General features: G+C 37.6%; 1 protein-coding gene across 8 annotated transcripts in view; it reads left to right on the top strand.

Moving 5' to 3' along the window:
• Positions 1 to 16258, top strand: part of LDB3 (LIM domain binding 3) — a 162080-nt gene that overhangs the window by 104385 nt on the left and 41437 nt on the right. For 4 of the 8 annotated variants that reach the window (XM_075217015.1, XM_075217016.1, XM_075217012.1 and 1 more), the window contains 2 exons: positions 11229 to 11390; positions 13902 to 14012. The exons of 1 other annotated variant lie outside the window; for it this stretch is intronic. In XM_075217015.1, the coding sequence (XP_075073116.1) occupies positions 11229 to 11390; positions 13902 to 14012 (273 nt within the window). The remainder of the gene's footprint in view (positions 1 to 11228; positions 11391 to 13901; positions 14013 to 16258) is intronic. 3 more of the 8 variants (XM_075217019.1, XM_075217018.1, XM_075217017.1) reach the window with 1 other exon arrangement.

Genomic DNA, 16258 nt, shown 5'->3' with positions numbered 1-16258 from the left:
TTTTGTTTGCCCTTCTTATCTTCTATGTTCCCTTTACATATATTGCATGCATTTTTCCTCATATCATCTGTTTTGCAATTTTCATCCATTTCATTTCTTCTGCTCTATCCATCCATTGTGCATAATCTTTCATCTCTTCTTTCCTTTCCCTTTATGGCATGTATATCCCTTACACTTGCCATCTACACAGCATATCCTTGCTTTAATTTTATTGTGCCTATCCATTCTTCCTTTTCCTTTATAGCATGCGTATTTCCTGCCCATTCCATCTATAATGCAAATACAAGCTTTCATTTTACTATTCACATCTCTTCTTTCCTATCCCTTTATAGCTTGTATATTACCTGCCCTTTCCATCATTAAAGCATATCCTATAATTTTACTGTGCCAATCTCTTATCTCCTTTCCCATTAAAGCACGTATATCTCCTGCCCTTTCAAGCTATAGAGCATATCCTATCATTTATTTTAATATATTTATTTCTTCTCCCCTTTCTCTTTATCACATATATATCTCCTGCCCTTTCAACCTATAGAGCATATCCTATCCTTTATTTTAATTTGTTTATTTCTTCTTTCCTTTCCCTTTATAGGATAAATGTTTCCTGCCCTATCCATCTACATAAAGGATATGTGCCACAAGTGGAAAGGGCAGGAGATATATCTGCTATAAAGAGATGATCATAAGTACATGAAGAATGGGCTATACTCTGCACAAGGAAAGCACAGGAGATTTACTGTACATGCTATAAAGAGAAAGTAAAGGAGAGATGAACATATCAAAATTAAGGATAGCATCCTTAATTTTGATATGTTCATCTCTCCTTTACTTTCTCTTTATAGCATGTACAGTAAATCTCCTGTGCTTTCCTTGTGCAGAGTATAGCCCATTCTTCATGTACTTATGATCATCTCTTTATAGCAGATATATCTCCTGCCCTTTCCACTTGTGGCACATATCCTTTTTACATTTCCCATATGTAGAACAGAGCACTGATACTCTTTTAATCGATTGCTGTGACTAGATGGACTGCCTATGCCATCCTGTCTGTTGTTGCTGGGAACCGGCTGGGCTTACATTGCCACCGTCCCCTTTCGTTATTCCGAATATGCCCCTCCTGTCGCAGTAGGAGGAGCCTGCTGCCACCACTGGACTGCTTTATGGTGTCCCAAACCACGTTCCTTCTGGGTAACTGTCGCTGCTAGTCTACTCCCGTGCTGGTACACTTGGGCTGGTACCCCTGACCACTTCCTATGGATCAGGGTGCTGTAGATAGATCTCCCCTGGCCTATCATACTGGCCAGAGCTGCTGGATAGTGGGCAGAGCGGTGGTACTAGGAGCTGGGTCCAAAATGCAGAACAGCCAGAAGACGGATTAGATTTAGAGTTGGTCACAGGATTACAGCAATATTGAAGAACTTGTCAAGCAGGGTCTTGAAGCAGAGAGTGATGTTTATTTCGCTAAAGTGTCCTGACAAGGAGAGTCCCACTGATTAAAGGTATCAGTGGTCAGGTCAGATGGAACATCAGAATGATACATTTCAGTGTACAAGGGCTCTCTTTTTATGCAGTTTTAGACACAGCTTCACAGGCTATTTTTAGAATCAGGATGCAATTTGTTTACCCAAACATGGATTTACATGCAATACAAAGCTAACAATATTTACGCTTATCTGTGATAGCCTAAAACCTTGCTGTTATTTCCTGCTTCTTATTTTGGACACAGTGGACATCTGACAGCAAGTCTAATTACCCCTTCCTTTCCCTTAAGGGGTATTAGACACTCACATCAAAAGGTCTAATTAACATGAGATTAGCATGGGTGCTTTCTTCCAACAGTTGCAGAATACACATTTGCTCCAAAAAAAAAGAATTCCCCAAGAAAAGTTGCAAAATTCCAAACAAGGCATTTTTTTTACACCAAGATACACAAAAGACTTCCTAAACAAAGGCTTATTGTATCAGATATATACATCAGAAATAATGCATTTCCTCTAGCAAGTTTAAAACAAACAAGTTTCTTCCCTGGTCTCAGAAATAAAGATTTCCCTTACCAAAATATACACAATATAAAAAAATAAGTGCATTTGCAATTATATAAATAAGCGCCCTGCAATATTTCCTTTAAATAAATTTATACCATAAGTTACTTATAAGTGATCCAGTCACACTTGCATTTACACTCACATTTACATCACTCTCTTTGCCCTCTCATGCTCTCTCCCACTCTTTCTATAATATGCTTTTCTCTTTTCACCTATTGTATCTTTCTCTCTCTACCATGTCTCTGAGCTTGCTTCCTTCATCTATTGCACATATCTCCACTGCCATACCATCTACTGTCTGTATCCCTCCTGTCCATCCTTTCCTTAATGTATACCTCTAAAATGCCCTATCATATCCTATCCTTTTTCATGTATTGCATTTATTTTGTATTTCCTTATTGTTTGCTATGCATTACTTCCTTGCTCTTTACATATATTGCATGCATTTTTCCTGATAGTATTATTTTTTGATTTTCATTCCTATTGCTTTGGCTCCAGCCACTGTATAAAATCTCCCATCTATCTTACAAGTTTCTCCTACACTTTCCATCAATATTTACATCTCTTGCCTTCTCTTTTTATCTGTTATATTTATATTCATATTCTATTCAATCTATTGAATGTATTTCTGTATCCCTATTACCCTTCCTATCAAGCACTTTTGCCCTTTTCACTATTTCTTGAATCTCTCCTTCTCTTTCTTCTTTATTCATCTATCCTGTACTTTTCATCACACAAACCCTGTCTGTCCCATAAACAGCATGTACATCTGAACCCTTTATATCTATACAACATAACACTTCTGCCCTTTCCATCTATTGTATATGTTTTCCTCCTGCCCTAGTCATCTATAGCATGTATGTACATCTATTCCATTTATCTCTCCTCCCTGGTCTCTATCTCTACTTCCCTTTCCCTCTGTGCTTCAGTTCTGACAGTTTCATCTATCATACATATCTTACTTTCCTGTCCCACCTATAGCATGTATTTTACTGCCTTTTCCATATACACAACGTATTTTTCCTGCTATTTTCACCTATTACATATCTATACTTCACTACATTTATTCCACTTATATCTCTTTTCTGTTGCATCTATTGTCTTTATCATTCCTACCATTTCCAGTTAATGCACTTATGTCTTTGTTGCATATATTTCTCCTGACCTTCATCATCATCATCATCATTTATGTATTTATATTTATATAGCACCAGCAAATTCCATATTGCTTTACATTTGGTAACAAACACAGTATAATAAAACAATACTGGGTAACACAGACAGAGAGGTAAGAAGGCCCTGCTCACAAGCTTACAATCTATGGGACAATGGGAGTTTGATACATGAGGTTAAGTGCTACATATTGCATATTGGTCTAGCCAGATTGCAAAGGAAAAATGTGCTTAGTGGGCTATATGATCCAGTCACACAGCAATGATGGTCAAAGGGTTGTTGTGTTCTGTGAACTATTGCATGTACCTCTTACTCTGTTTCCTATTTTAACTATTCTGTATAGTCCATCTATCACACCTTTGCATTTATTATATTTATCATATACTGCATAAATATTTCTCTTGTCCTTTTCTTGTATAGTAGGAATCTCTCCTACCTTTTGAATCTAGAGATTGATCTCTCTCTCTCTCTTTCTTTCACCCTATTCAGTGCATGTTTCTCTTGCTGGTTTTATACTTTATGTGTATATAGCAGACTTGCCAACTCTCCCGAAATATCCGGGAGACTCCCGCATTTTGCGAGAGTCTCCCGGGCTCCCGGGCGAGTGTGGCAATCCCCCGCATCTGGATAATTCTGCCCACTTCCTATTGAAGTGGGCAGAATTAAGTCCCAAACGCCGCGATTCCCGGTGAATCGCGGCGTTTGGCCCCGCCCCCCGCTGTCAAATGACGCATTTTGCGTCATCACGTCATGGGGGCAGGTCCAAAATGACGCCACTTGGAGCCCCGCCCCCCCCGTTACGCCCACCTCCTCTGCAGGCTCCCGGATTTCACCAACAGAAAGTTGGTAAGTATGGTATATAGCACATATATTTACTGTTATTTCTATCTGTAGAACATATATCATTTATCCTTACCATCTATTCCAGTTAATCCTGATCTTTCTATCTATTGCATATATATTTCTTGCCTTTTCATATATAGGGCCTGATTCATTAAGGAAAGTAAAGCAAAAAAAAACCCAGTACCTTTTCACCTTGGCAAAACCAAGTTGCATTGTGGTGGGGGCTGAATTTCAAATATGGGTACAGATTTATAGTTCTGAAAGGGCATGTCCTAGATCAACTTCAAATGTCAGTGTAAAAATAAAGCTATCTAGTATTTGTGAGCTACATGAAAAAAACAGACAGTAATTAACTTATATGCAAAATAAAAAAATAATTTGCACCCCTTGCATTGTAACATGGTTTTCTCCAGGAGAAAACGTACTATTTTTTTTTGCATTACTTTCCTTAATGAATCAGGCCCATAGTGTTTATCTCTTCTGCCCTTTCCATGTTTGATGCTCTCTTACTAATTTTCAAAATAGTGTTCTGCCACTTTATTGCAGTGATAAACTAAATGTACAGCTCATTAAAATGCAATGCAATACGGTGGCTTTACCAAACTGTGTTTGTCCAACCCACCAGTTACTATCTTGTGGTGGCCAGCAATAGTGTTGCTAGAATGCTGCATCCCAAACTCACCTTTAAGTAGCAATTTTAATTATTTCCTAATAAAGAGTTGGGGCAGCAATAATGACTGTCTAGCACCTTGCAAAACATAAGTAATAAGTACATATCTAGCTCTCGATGTCTTTGATGGTGGGGGAAAATAAAATAACCCCAAGCCAAAAAAGGAAACAATGCCATTGCTTGTTGTGCATTTCTTAGCTCTGCAGAAGTTGAACTTACCACTCATCAATGCTCTTCACTGCTTACTGCAGAGTTATTTGTTTAGTACACCACCAATATGAGAAGCAGTAAAGACCAGAGACTTGCAGAGTGATGAAATAGCAGATGAAACCTACAGCTTAATAAGAGGTTAGAATACTTATAGTGCATATCAGTCCTTCCCTTTCTATCTGTAGCATATAGCACTACTGCTTTGCTATATGTAAAATATATGCCTCCAGTCCTTTTCATTCTATTCATTTTAGCTCCTCTGCCATCTTTCATGGTTGATCTCTTCTGTCCTCTGTCTCTACATTATTATTTACCCTGGCCTTTCACTCTATAGTACATCCTTTTAATACTGTTTTGATCTATTCCATGTTTTTTCCCTGTGCTTACAGTCTATAACATGTACCTTTATGGCCTTTTTCCATCTATATAACATACCTCTCCTGTTCTTTCAATCTATTGTTCATGTAATATTTCTGCCTGTAGTATGTATCTCATACCCATTCTATCAATTCCATTTATTTGTCCTTCCCTTTTCATATATAGAATATACATCTCCAGTATTTTTAATCTCACCTGCCATTTCTCTCTGTAGCATGTACTATAAGCTCACGCTCTTTCTATCACTTGGCCTTATTTGCCAACTGTATTTATCTCTTCTCTCCTTTCCATTTACTGGGTGCATCCACCATGCTTTTTCAGTTTATTCTGCATATCCGTCCTGCCCTTTTCAATTATTGTAGGTATTTCTTTATCTTTTCCCATCTACAGTATTATATTTATCTGGCCTGACCTTTTCATTACAATATATATTTCTATCACCTTCTCCAACTATGCAACATACTTATCTTGCCTGTTCATCTATTGTGTTTATCTCTGCAACCATGTATATGTATTGTGACTATCATGATCTTTTTTTGCATAGCACGTCACTTTCCTGCCCGTCATATATTGCATGTATCTCTTTCTATGTCATCAACTAGGTTTTTTTCTTCTGTAATTTCAAATTGCTATGTCTCTCCTGCTATTTATGAGTTTTATATTTATCTTTCCTGCCCTCTCTCTATAGCATGTCATTCACAGCACATAATTCTACTCCCTTTCCATCTTTAGGACACTTATACTGCATCTTTTCCATCTCTTGTGTGTTTCTCTAATGTCATTTTCACCTACTGCATTCAGCTCTTTAACACATATTTTTCCTGCCACTTCAATCTATTTTTCCTATATTTCTGCCATTTCCACCATGCTTCTGTCTCCTTACATAGCTAGTGTAGAAGAAGACAGACAAAGGTCCAGAAAGTACTAGTTTTAGTTGAGTTACAAAAGGTTTCACCTTATGGTTTTCTTGCCCCATTTCTGTGCTTTTCTCTGTAACACATATTGTCAATGTATAGCAAATATCTCTACTGCCCTTTCTATCTATGGAACAGACCTCTCCTGCCTTCTTCATCTTTTTCATTAAATGTCATTTTCACTATATTGTTCATTTCTCCTTGGCTTTCTCTCGTGCTTAGCTCTGCTGCTCCTACTATTACTAGCAAATATTTCTCCCTCCCTTTTCCATCTATTGCATAAATCTCATGTGCCTTTTTTATTCTTAACATTGATTTTTGCTACACAATAGGTTGCAGATATCTCTTCTGTCTTTATCTCTCCTGATCTATCTATAGCATGTTTTCCTGCTGCCCAATCTGCCAGTTTCCCATCTATGGAGTGCATGTTTTTCCATCACTATCAGGTATCTCTCTTGCCTGTTGCATCTATCACACATAGCTTTTGATCTTTCCATTGCTAGCACGTATTTCGTATGCCTTTTCCATGTATAGCATGTATCTCTCCTGCAATTTCCTACATATCTATTCTACCCTCTCAAAATGTTGCCATATTTCTTGTTCCAACCACTGCATAGTTCTCTCCAGCCTTTTCTATCTACAGCACGTATCTGTCCTGCCTTTTTAGCCATTAAAGTGTCTTTGCTGAACATTTCCACAATTTTGTTTCTATCTTTTGACCTTTCCATCTACAGTGTTTAACTCACCTGCCTTTTCCATTGTTCATTCTGTCCATAGTTTGAAGCCCATTCATTTAGTTCCCTTTTTCTTCTTTTGTACAGATCTTCTCTGGCAATCTATAGCATCTTATTGGCTCCTTCCATTAATTGTTCATTTGTGGATTGAGCATAACCTTCCTAGTTAGTGTACATCCCTCCCATCACTTCTTTTACATATTGTGTGTAGCTCCTCTGTCCTTTCTTTCTAGATCACATCATATCGCCTGCTCTTTCTCTCTAAACAGAACATATATGCCCTCCCCTTTCTCTTTATATAGCACCCATCACTCTTGCCCTTTATGTAAACATATATATACACATACATATATATATATATATATATATATATATATATATATATATATATATATATATATATAGTAAATGTCTCTGGCTGGCATTTTCTATCCATATCATATATATTCTGCCCTTTCCATATTTGAGTGTATCTCGCCTGAGTTAAAACTTTTAATGGAACTTTGTTATTTTCATCTACAGTACATAAGTCTCATGTGTCTCATTTTCTCCCACATACCAACAGTATATGGTATGTATTTCCCTTTGCAATACAACACATTTTTCATTTGCTAATTAGCAGACATTGTAATCCTCTGCTTGATTACTTCTGAAAAGCAATTATTTAATCACATCTCTCCCTATTTATTTCTTTAATAGTACAGTTGGTAATTATCCAGCATGTGTCTCAGTAGGAAATCTTAAAACAACCATGTCTGTGGTTAGCAGCAATTTTCCCTATTTTCTAGGCAATAACTATTGAACGCTATTTTTTCCACATTAATGTATCTCTCTTTGTTCGTATCAAACACATCTGTTCTCGTCTACTTGTAACATGTTTCTCTACTATTTCTTTTGTGTCAGATTACATCACATTATCCAACTTTGTTTTGGTTTTAAACAATACAAATCTCTCTAGCTAAAATCACATCACTTTGGCTCCTTCCAATAATAACCAGTGTCTCATTAAGTATCAATCACTGCATTCCTATTAGAAGATTTCCATCTTTTCTCTTTAAAGGCATTGGTCATCTATTCTTATCAGGAGTTACATTCTCTAGAAAAAAATAGTTGCAACTTGAATTTCTTACTTCTTCCATCTAAAACACTTTTCAGTTCATTATGCAGTGTGTATGGACAAGTTTATGTGGTGCTATATAACGGACGCAACATCTTAAGATAATTTAATGCATAATAATTTGATGTGCAAATAGCTGAATAAACTAGGGATATAGTCTATGTCCCAAAGAGTGTAAAATGTAATTTGATAGCAGGAGACATGCAGACAGGGATATGATTTACAAATAACATGCTTAACACAGTTATGGTTGAGCAACTGTTATCTAAATATAATGATCAAAGAAGGAAGAATTTGCAGATAGATGGCAATAATGACATAGGTTCACGCAGGATGTATATCAGAGAGTGCACCTTAAAAGGTATAATAGAACGTGGGTGTATAAAGGCAGCAACATTGCTGGGAACAAAGGAGATGTGTTAGAGCATAAGTAAGATCAGGGTAAAGATGCAGTAGATCGAGCAGTGGCTTAGATAGAAGTGGGATTTGTCAATATCACTCTTTTATCATGTAGCACAATTTTGTATGTATCAGTTTATTGATTGCTATTTTAAACTTTAATATGTTGACTTAGAATATTTGTATTTTCATCAAGTATTGCACGGATTCGTCTCATCACAAGAATTTCCTATAGTCTTTGTAAAGCTCCTTCTAATATATACTTTTATATCTTTAAATATGCACATTTTGCTTGTTCATGCATCTCTATAGCTCCATTGCAGCTATAGAGATGCATGAACAAGCAAAATGTTTGTCTGTCTTGAAAAATATACCAACAAGGTAGGAGCAACTAATTTAGGTACCAAGAAAGTCTAAATCTTTAGCATGAATTCCCTAAATTTAGCTGCATCCCCAAAACAGAAGCAAAGCGCTTTAGTTTGCCTTATGGATCACAGTCTGGATCATTTATAGCAGGAGTCTCACATTATAACTCTAGCCTGTATATTCCACCTTTAGCACATTTCTCTATATTGCAATAAGTAGTTGCAATATCTCCATTTTAAAGTACTCAACTGTTCCCCCTACAAAACTTTACAATCTGGAACAAAAAAACGTTTCATTATTTATAAAAAGTTTTAGCAAAGATTGAGAATACAGTAGATTTCAAGTATATTACAATAGTAGCACACTTTTTATCACATATTGGCATAGAAAGCGTCTCTTTTATTTTACAATACCATGTCTCTGTCTTCTGTCTAAGATATCATATAATATAATACACCTTCTATAGGTAATATCATCATCATCATCAGCTATTTATATAGTGCTAGTAATTCCACAGCGCTGTACAGAGAACTCACATCAGTCCATAAATTCCCTAACATATACACACAGAGAGACTACGGCCAATTTGATAGCAGCCAATTAACATACTAGTATGTTTTTGGAGTGTGGGAGGAAACCGGAGCACCTGGAGGAAACCACGCAAACACAGGTGGAACATACAAACTCCACACAGATAAGGCCATGGTTGGGACTCAAACTCATTACCCCAGTGCTGCCCATAAATTGTTCTGTTGTTCTTCTAATTTAAGTATATAGGTAAAAAAAATAGCAGATGCCCCCTATGCAGTAATATTTGGCCTAGAATATCTAGATACATTGCACCCACATAAACAGTTGCCACTCAGTACAACCATTCTATTCAGACCTATGGAGAGTACATACTGTCTCCACTCAGTCAGTCGTTCCTTGCCATCGAGAGAGAGCAAAACCTATGTGGAACAGAATAACCAAAGTCACCAGTGTCCTTGTTAGTCTATTGGTACAGCCACTAAAAAAAACATGAAAGAGGAGAGTGCCCAAACAGTGTAATATATTCACACAATAAAATAGATAACGGTTTTCTCCAAAATGCTCACCAGTAGAGCTGAGTGAACAATGACATATGCTCAAAGTCACTTATTAAAGCTTGAGATGGTATTTTAGCATTGTAGCATGAACTGAAACTCAACACAAACCTCTGGGGCATCATCTTATTTGTCCTTTTAGGATCATTATCTCTACCATAAAAAGTACTTTTAGCACCTCTTTCATATGTAGCACTACATACCAGTCCTATACATCGCCAACATTTCTTCATTACACTCTACCAGCCCTTACTTCTACACCATAGAGAAAGTAGACATTTCTTCCTTCCCTATGTATAATATTCATCTGCATATATCTTTCATCCATTGTAACAGCAAAATGATTTATATGTAATGCAAATACTATAATAATGAAAAATTATTTTATTCATAATATGAACTTCGTATACAATATTTAAGTTCGCTGTTAAACACACGTGTTGCAGGGATACTTGGAATGGCTTTGCTATAAAAACCTTATTATGAATGTAACCAATGTACTGCTTCCTTAGGAGTGAGATATTGTCATGTCATGTCATATCAGCACGAAAATGAATGGATGCTCATGGATGCTGACTGCTTCCAAGCGAGCTGACCCATTATTATAGTGACACTGGTGACATCTGCATAACAATATTCATCTTTCAGCTTCCATTAAAAAGTTTGGTTCACTTATGTTTTTTTCTATATATTTCCTGTGTTCTGTTACTGTGATTAGTCTAATATAGAACTAATTTATGGTCCCCACAGATAACATAGCAACTTTTACCCCTAACATCTGTCAGTATTCAGTTACGTAATTCTCAATCACCAGCTGCCAAAGCAAAATTTGTGGGGGGCCCAAAGATGTGCAAGCACTTACTGCGCTAGAGGCACCCACTTTGCGCTTCTGAGCATTTGTGGGGTTCAGCACGTGCGCATTGGAGCCCTATGTGGGCTTTCAGTTCTCTTGTGGAACTGAAAACTCAAACTGGGCTCCACTGCTCTTGCATCAGTCCCTGCACATGCCCAGAAGAGCAGAATAGGGACCCCCTACAACAGATAGACATGGGCCCCTCCTCATTGCCATGCCCCCTATTGGTCACATAGTCAGCTCCAGCGGTAGTTACACCCATGTCAGTAGTAGAGTATATATATAAATAAAGGAGAAATTATACAAAAGGGATGTTTTATTTATGGCACAGACTGTGGGTATCAAATCAGTGTACAGCCATAACTCAACTAAGACAAAAAAATGATATATGAGGGGTTCACTATAGCCTCTTGTTTTCTAATTCGATTTAACTTTACTCAGTAGCCCAGTTGAGCATGCACCAGCACCAGCCAGCGTAGACTTTGTGAATATATCAGCTGCTTCTGTAAACCAAACTGCTACTGCTCAGCAATACACAGCATACCCAGCATCACCACTTCCAGCTGCTGCCCCGCCTGCTGCTTTTTCGCCATCCAGTGACAGGTAATGCATTTTTTGCACATATTCTGTATGTTTTTTGAATGGTTGAATAAAAATGTTTAAATATTCACTACTACATTATTCATTTGGTTTGGATTGTAAGCTTGCACACAGTTTCTGAATAGATTTCAGCAACTATTTGCACTTACAAACCAATTCCATACTTAAAATGTATCTGTCACTTATGCACAGTGAAGGCAGACATTGTTTTCGGACTTCAGGTTTCCCATGTGAGTCTCCAAACTGAAACTGATGTTGTTGCTTGGTGCTCAGGCCACTTTTAGTTATAAACTGATTCCTAATGACTTAATAGGCTACAGTCTTATGACTAATGATCCAACCCACAAAATAAGTTCAGATGCCACAGACTACATACTCATCCAGCCAGTTGCAATGGAAGAGAAACTGATTACTGAGGCTATATTATTCAGCTGATTTGGGGTCAGTAAGATTTTTTTTAGTATAGATTGAAAATAAATATAAGCTCTACATGAAATGCAGGGGTGGCAATTGGGTACAACATTTTAGGAAGGTTAAAAAGGCCTAAAGATGTGTGATTGCTCTTGAAGAGCCATAGCATTTGATGCCTAAAATTGTTTGACATAAAGTAGGTGTCATCGCATTGAAACCTTTCCAATTGATTAGAATATGCTACTACACAAAAAACAAAAGGTCAAGAATGCAATTGTAAACAAGGATTAATGGATCATTTATTTTTCTAATTTAAGATGCCCATAAAGTCAATTTTGTTTGGTGTCCTTTTCCATGTAATTTATTTTAACATGTGTGTTGAGTGCTTTATTTTAATGTGTGTAACAAACTATTTGTGCTCTTTAAAGATGCCGTTCTACTTAGCAAATGACAGCTCATTATTCTTTCATGGAGAAAGAGACATTTTGACAGTCAACACATTTAGGGCTGTCAAAATGTCTCTTTGGAGGCAAGTGCATTCTTTTGCTTAAAATTTCCATACTGCAAATGTGCACAAAAAGCATATAAGCGCAAGTAACTATGTAGACTCAGGTGCATATCACACTGTCTTCCAGCTTGCAAGGGTGAAAAGGGGCAGCGAAAGGGAGCTTCAAATTAGGGCAAGTACAGACAATGCTGTAGATATGACTGGCAAGAGGTGTAAGTGTTGCAGGTGCTCAACCCCTGGTGCATGAGACATGCTGATGATAATAATCTTCAGCATGGACTTTGCAGCGGTTTAAAAAAAAAATGAAAAAAAGGTGTCCTTCCCCATTAAAATATGTTATCAGCACTAGTACTCATAGTCTAGGATGGTAGTGGTAGCTTTGGGGGGATGAACAGCATACTCGCCCCCCCCCCCCCCATCCTGCTTGCACTAGGCTATGATAGGCTGGTGGCACACTAACCGGAAAACCAGCACCAGGTTGTTTTCTTCTCGGGTGGGGGTGGGTGGGGCTGTATCTTCTTTGCTGAACAGGCTAGGGCTGAGCGGGGGGTGAAAGATTATGACATTTTACACCTGCGTTTTGTATGTAAAATGCATCCAACTATAAATAAGGCACTTAATGTATTATGCTAAAACAAGCTGCACTATTTGCAAAATGTTTTATTTGTGGTCCATATTAAATAAATAAAGTAAACTAGACAGTATAAAACAAATAAAGACAAAAGTACAGTGGGAAGACATTTTACAATAAACAGTGTCCAAGCCGGGTCCCACATGCACAGATTCACCAAGACTGGTGTTACTCAGCTGCCATGGCGATATTTTCTTAGTGATGGGAGGATTTCAATCACTGCAATAAGCCCTATGGGAACTTTTTAATAAATAGACCCATGAGAAACAAAAACATGTAAACTTCAGACAATATATCATCAGTAGTCTGCAGTACCACCAACTGAAAACATTTTACTAATGTGTTCCTCCCGCTAACCAATAACCTGATGCTCCTTGCCCCATCCACTTGGTGCTGTCAGCTATTTTAAAGTGGCAGCAGAGAAGGAGGGCTGTGAACAGGAGGACCAATTGTGGTTTGTGATTGGTCCTTCCACACACTCATACACCATTGCCATATTAAATTGGCCAATGCCATTGATTTGCTGGTTTAGCATTATTGAAACAGCACAGCTGCAAGAAAAACAGCTACATGGAGCAGCACTCGGGCTCCAACTAGATGGACCGGGGACACATTAGTAAAATTTTACAGTAGGAAGTATTGCAGCTTTAACACTTTTAACTTTTATATTGTTTTATCAAGTATTCCTTTATTGTATTATATTTTACATCACAAAAATAGATATACTGCTAGCTTGACTGTTAATTGGAAACAGAAATTTAAAGGGATTTGCAAAACTTTTTTATACTTACTAAGTAGAACAGCATCTGAAGCTAACTCCTGTTGTCCTAGTTTATTGTTGTTTATTGAAGGATTGACGTGCATTTCATTGCAATAAATTTCTAGCAGCCAAGACTCTTAATTACTGTAGTTTTGTATCATCAGTCTCTTCTCTGTGTCTCATGCTTTGCTGTGTCGTTTGCAGAGTGCCTGCAGCTGCCACCATCTCTCCTTCACAGACCAAACCCAACCTGGGACCTAAGAACATGTCTGTTGCAGCATCCACTATATCTTGTGCCATTTCCGCACAGTCTAGGTATACATTTGCTTCTTCGCTTCATGTTTTGCCCATTTTTGTCTGTTGTTTGTTTACTATTCACCATTACAGGTCTTTTTCAAACAAAAGCTCATTGTACAATGTCATAAACTAAAAATAAGTTTATAATGCTAACTATTTATTTTTTTTAGGCTCTAGGAAAATTTTATCTGGATCATTTTTACAGCCATTATTTTTTCCCTCTCCATAATGTCTTAGCAGATGCTGAAATACAGTATACTATATTGCAAAAAGTGCTTTGTGTATATGTATAGCTTTTAGACCAGTACCAGTAGTAATCAACTACCCTCCCCTATTTAGAAGAACTGTTGGTACTGTATGCTTTCACTCCAAAAAGTTTAAATGGTAACTGCTTGCAATGTAACACTGTTGATGCAGCTGATTTGACACTCTAGCCTAGACAAATCAAGCACTCCAGTGAGAGGACGATGGGGGAGTTGACTATCTCATACTTGCCAACTCTCCTGGAATGTCCGTGAGACTCCCAAAATCCGGGTAGGTCTCCCGGCCTCCCGGGAGAGCAGGGAATTCTCCTCCATCCTTCCCACTTCCTAGTGAAGTGGGCAGGATGTGATCCTTAGTGACATGATTTGTGGCAAATTGTGTCATTTTGGCTACGCCTCCTGCAACAAAATGCCATTTCTGTTGTGGGGGCAGAGCCAAAATGATGCAATTGACTTCGTCCCACCCCCTCCTGTCATGCCCCCTGATTGAGATCTCCCGGACTTTAATAGTTAAAAGTTGGTAAGTATGGACCATCTCCCAAACAACAAAAGTCCCAACCTAAGGTATAATCAGCTATTTAAAGGGGGGTGGTGTTTCTGTGAAACAATAATCTGTGACTGCAGTGATACTCTAAGTTCTTTATGATGTATTTCAGTATAATACATTATCAGTGAAAAATGGCTAGAAGTAAATAACATAAGAAATCACAAAATCATTTTGGATAACATCATGTAATTAGGAAGGTTCCCCTCAATTACTGTGTAAACATGTTGCAGTCAGTTTATAGTGAAATTTGATTTTCCTTTTATTTAGCTTTAACGTCAGCATTGGATTTCAGTTCATCACTATTTTCTTTCCTACATAAGAGAACATACATTCTTGGGAACTAGCAAAACTGAGTGGCAAACATGTTACTTGCATCAGCTTCTAAATTATTTTTCAGTTAATACTTTTTCCATTGCATGTTTTGTCTAAAAGAAGAGTTATGTGTGGGGGGTTTCTCATTATAATTTATTTTTAATATTTCAGCTTTAGAGGTCATAGCCTTGCCGAGAAGATAATTGTAAACTGTCAACATAATCTCTTTCCTTTTCTACAGGTGCTATACATTGTTTATAGAAAACTACAATATTTTTGAAGATAACCACCTTTATTTGGTCTGGAATTATTGAAATACTGTGTTTATTTCAGGGTCGGTCTTATTTAGTATCACGTTTTTCTTGCAGTAAAAATACCCCTTTACAGTTCCTCATTGCACCATAGTATTACATACCTCCCAACAGTCCAGGGCCAGAAAACTAACCACACCCCCAACCTACTAAAACCACACCTATATTCCCAGATGCCATGCCTCCAACTACTAAGCCCCACCCCTCCTGGTACTGAAGATCGGGGGACGGTTCTGCGAGAATCGGGACTTGGAGTGAGGTTGATAATGGCTCCTTGCTATTGCTGCCATTTGAATTTGGTAATACATCTAATGCTAACCTTGTAGTTAAAGGAAGCAGAGTGGAATAGTGACAAATAGGACACTCACTGATGGTACCAAGTATTAAAAATGCCACACACAGAGTTGTTGGCTGTCAAAACTATTTCAAGGAAAAATCCACCAAAAAATCTAAACTTTAGGTACAGTTCAATGAACTAAGTAAAATCTTAAACTTACTATCCCTGAGCTGTTCACCAGATCTGCAGGGGTCCCTGATGGTTCCCACTCAGCCCACTTGAAGCAAGTTGAGTGGGTGCCGATAACCCTCACCTACAAATTTGCCCTTCTCTGAACAGGCTGAGTGGGAAGGGAAGAGTAGCATGGACCAGTTATGCCCAACAGGGATACCTGCAGATCCAGCAAACAGAGTGTAAGGGTAAGCAAGCATTTATTTTATCACATCGAACTCCACCCGTTACTCACAATCACAATTGCCAGTTTGTTGGTTTTTTTTAACAAAAAGATTTTATTAAATATTTTTTAAAAAAAAGAATATACAGGCAATTGTAGT

This window comes from Mixophyes fleayi, chromosome 6 (assembly GCF_038048845.1).
Source record: "Mixophyes fleayi isolate aMixFle1 chromosome 6, aMixFle1.hap1, whole genome shotgun sequence".
NCBI lineage: Eukaryota > Metazoa > Chordata > Amphibia > Anura > Limnodynastidae > Mixophyes > Mixophyes fleayi.
The sequence above is the reverse complement of the archived record's forward strand: the minus strand, read 5'-3'. Positions and strand labels throughout refer to the sequence as shown.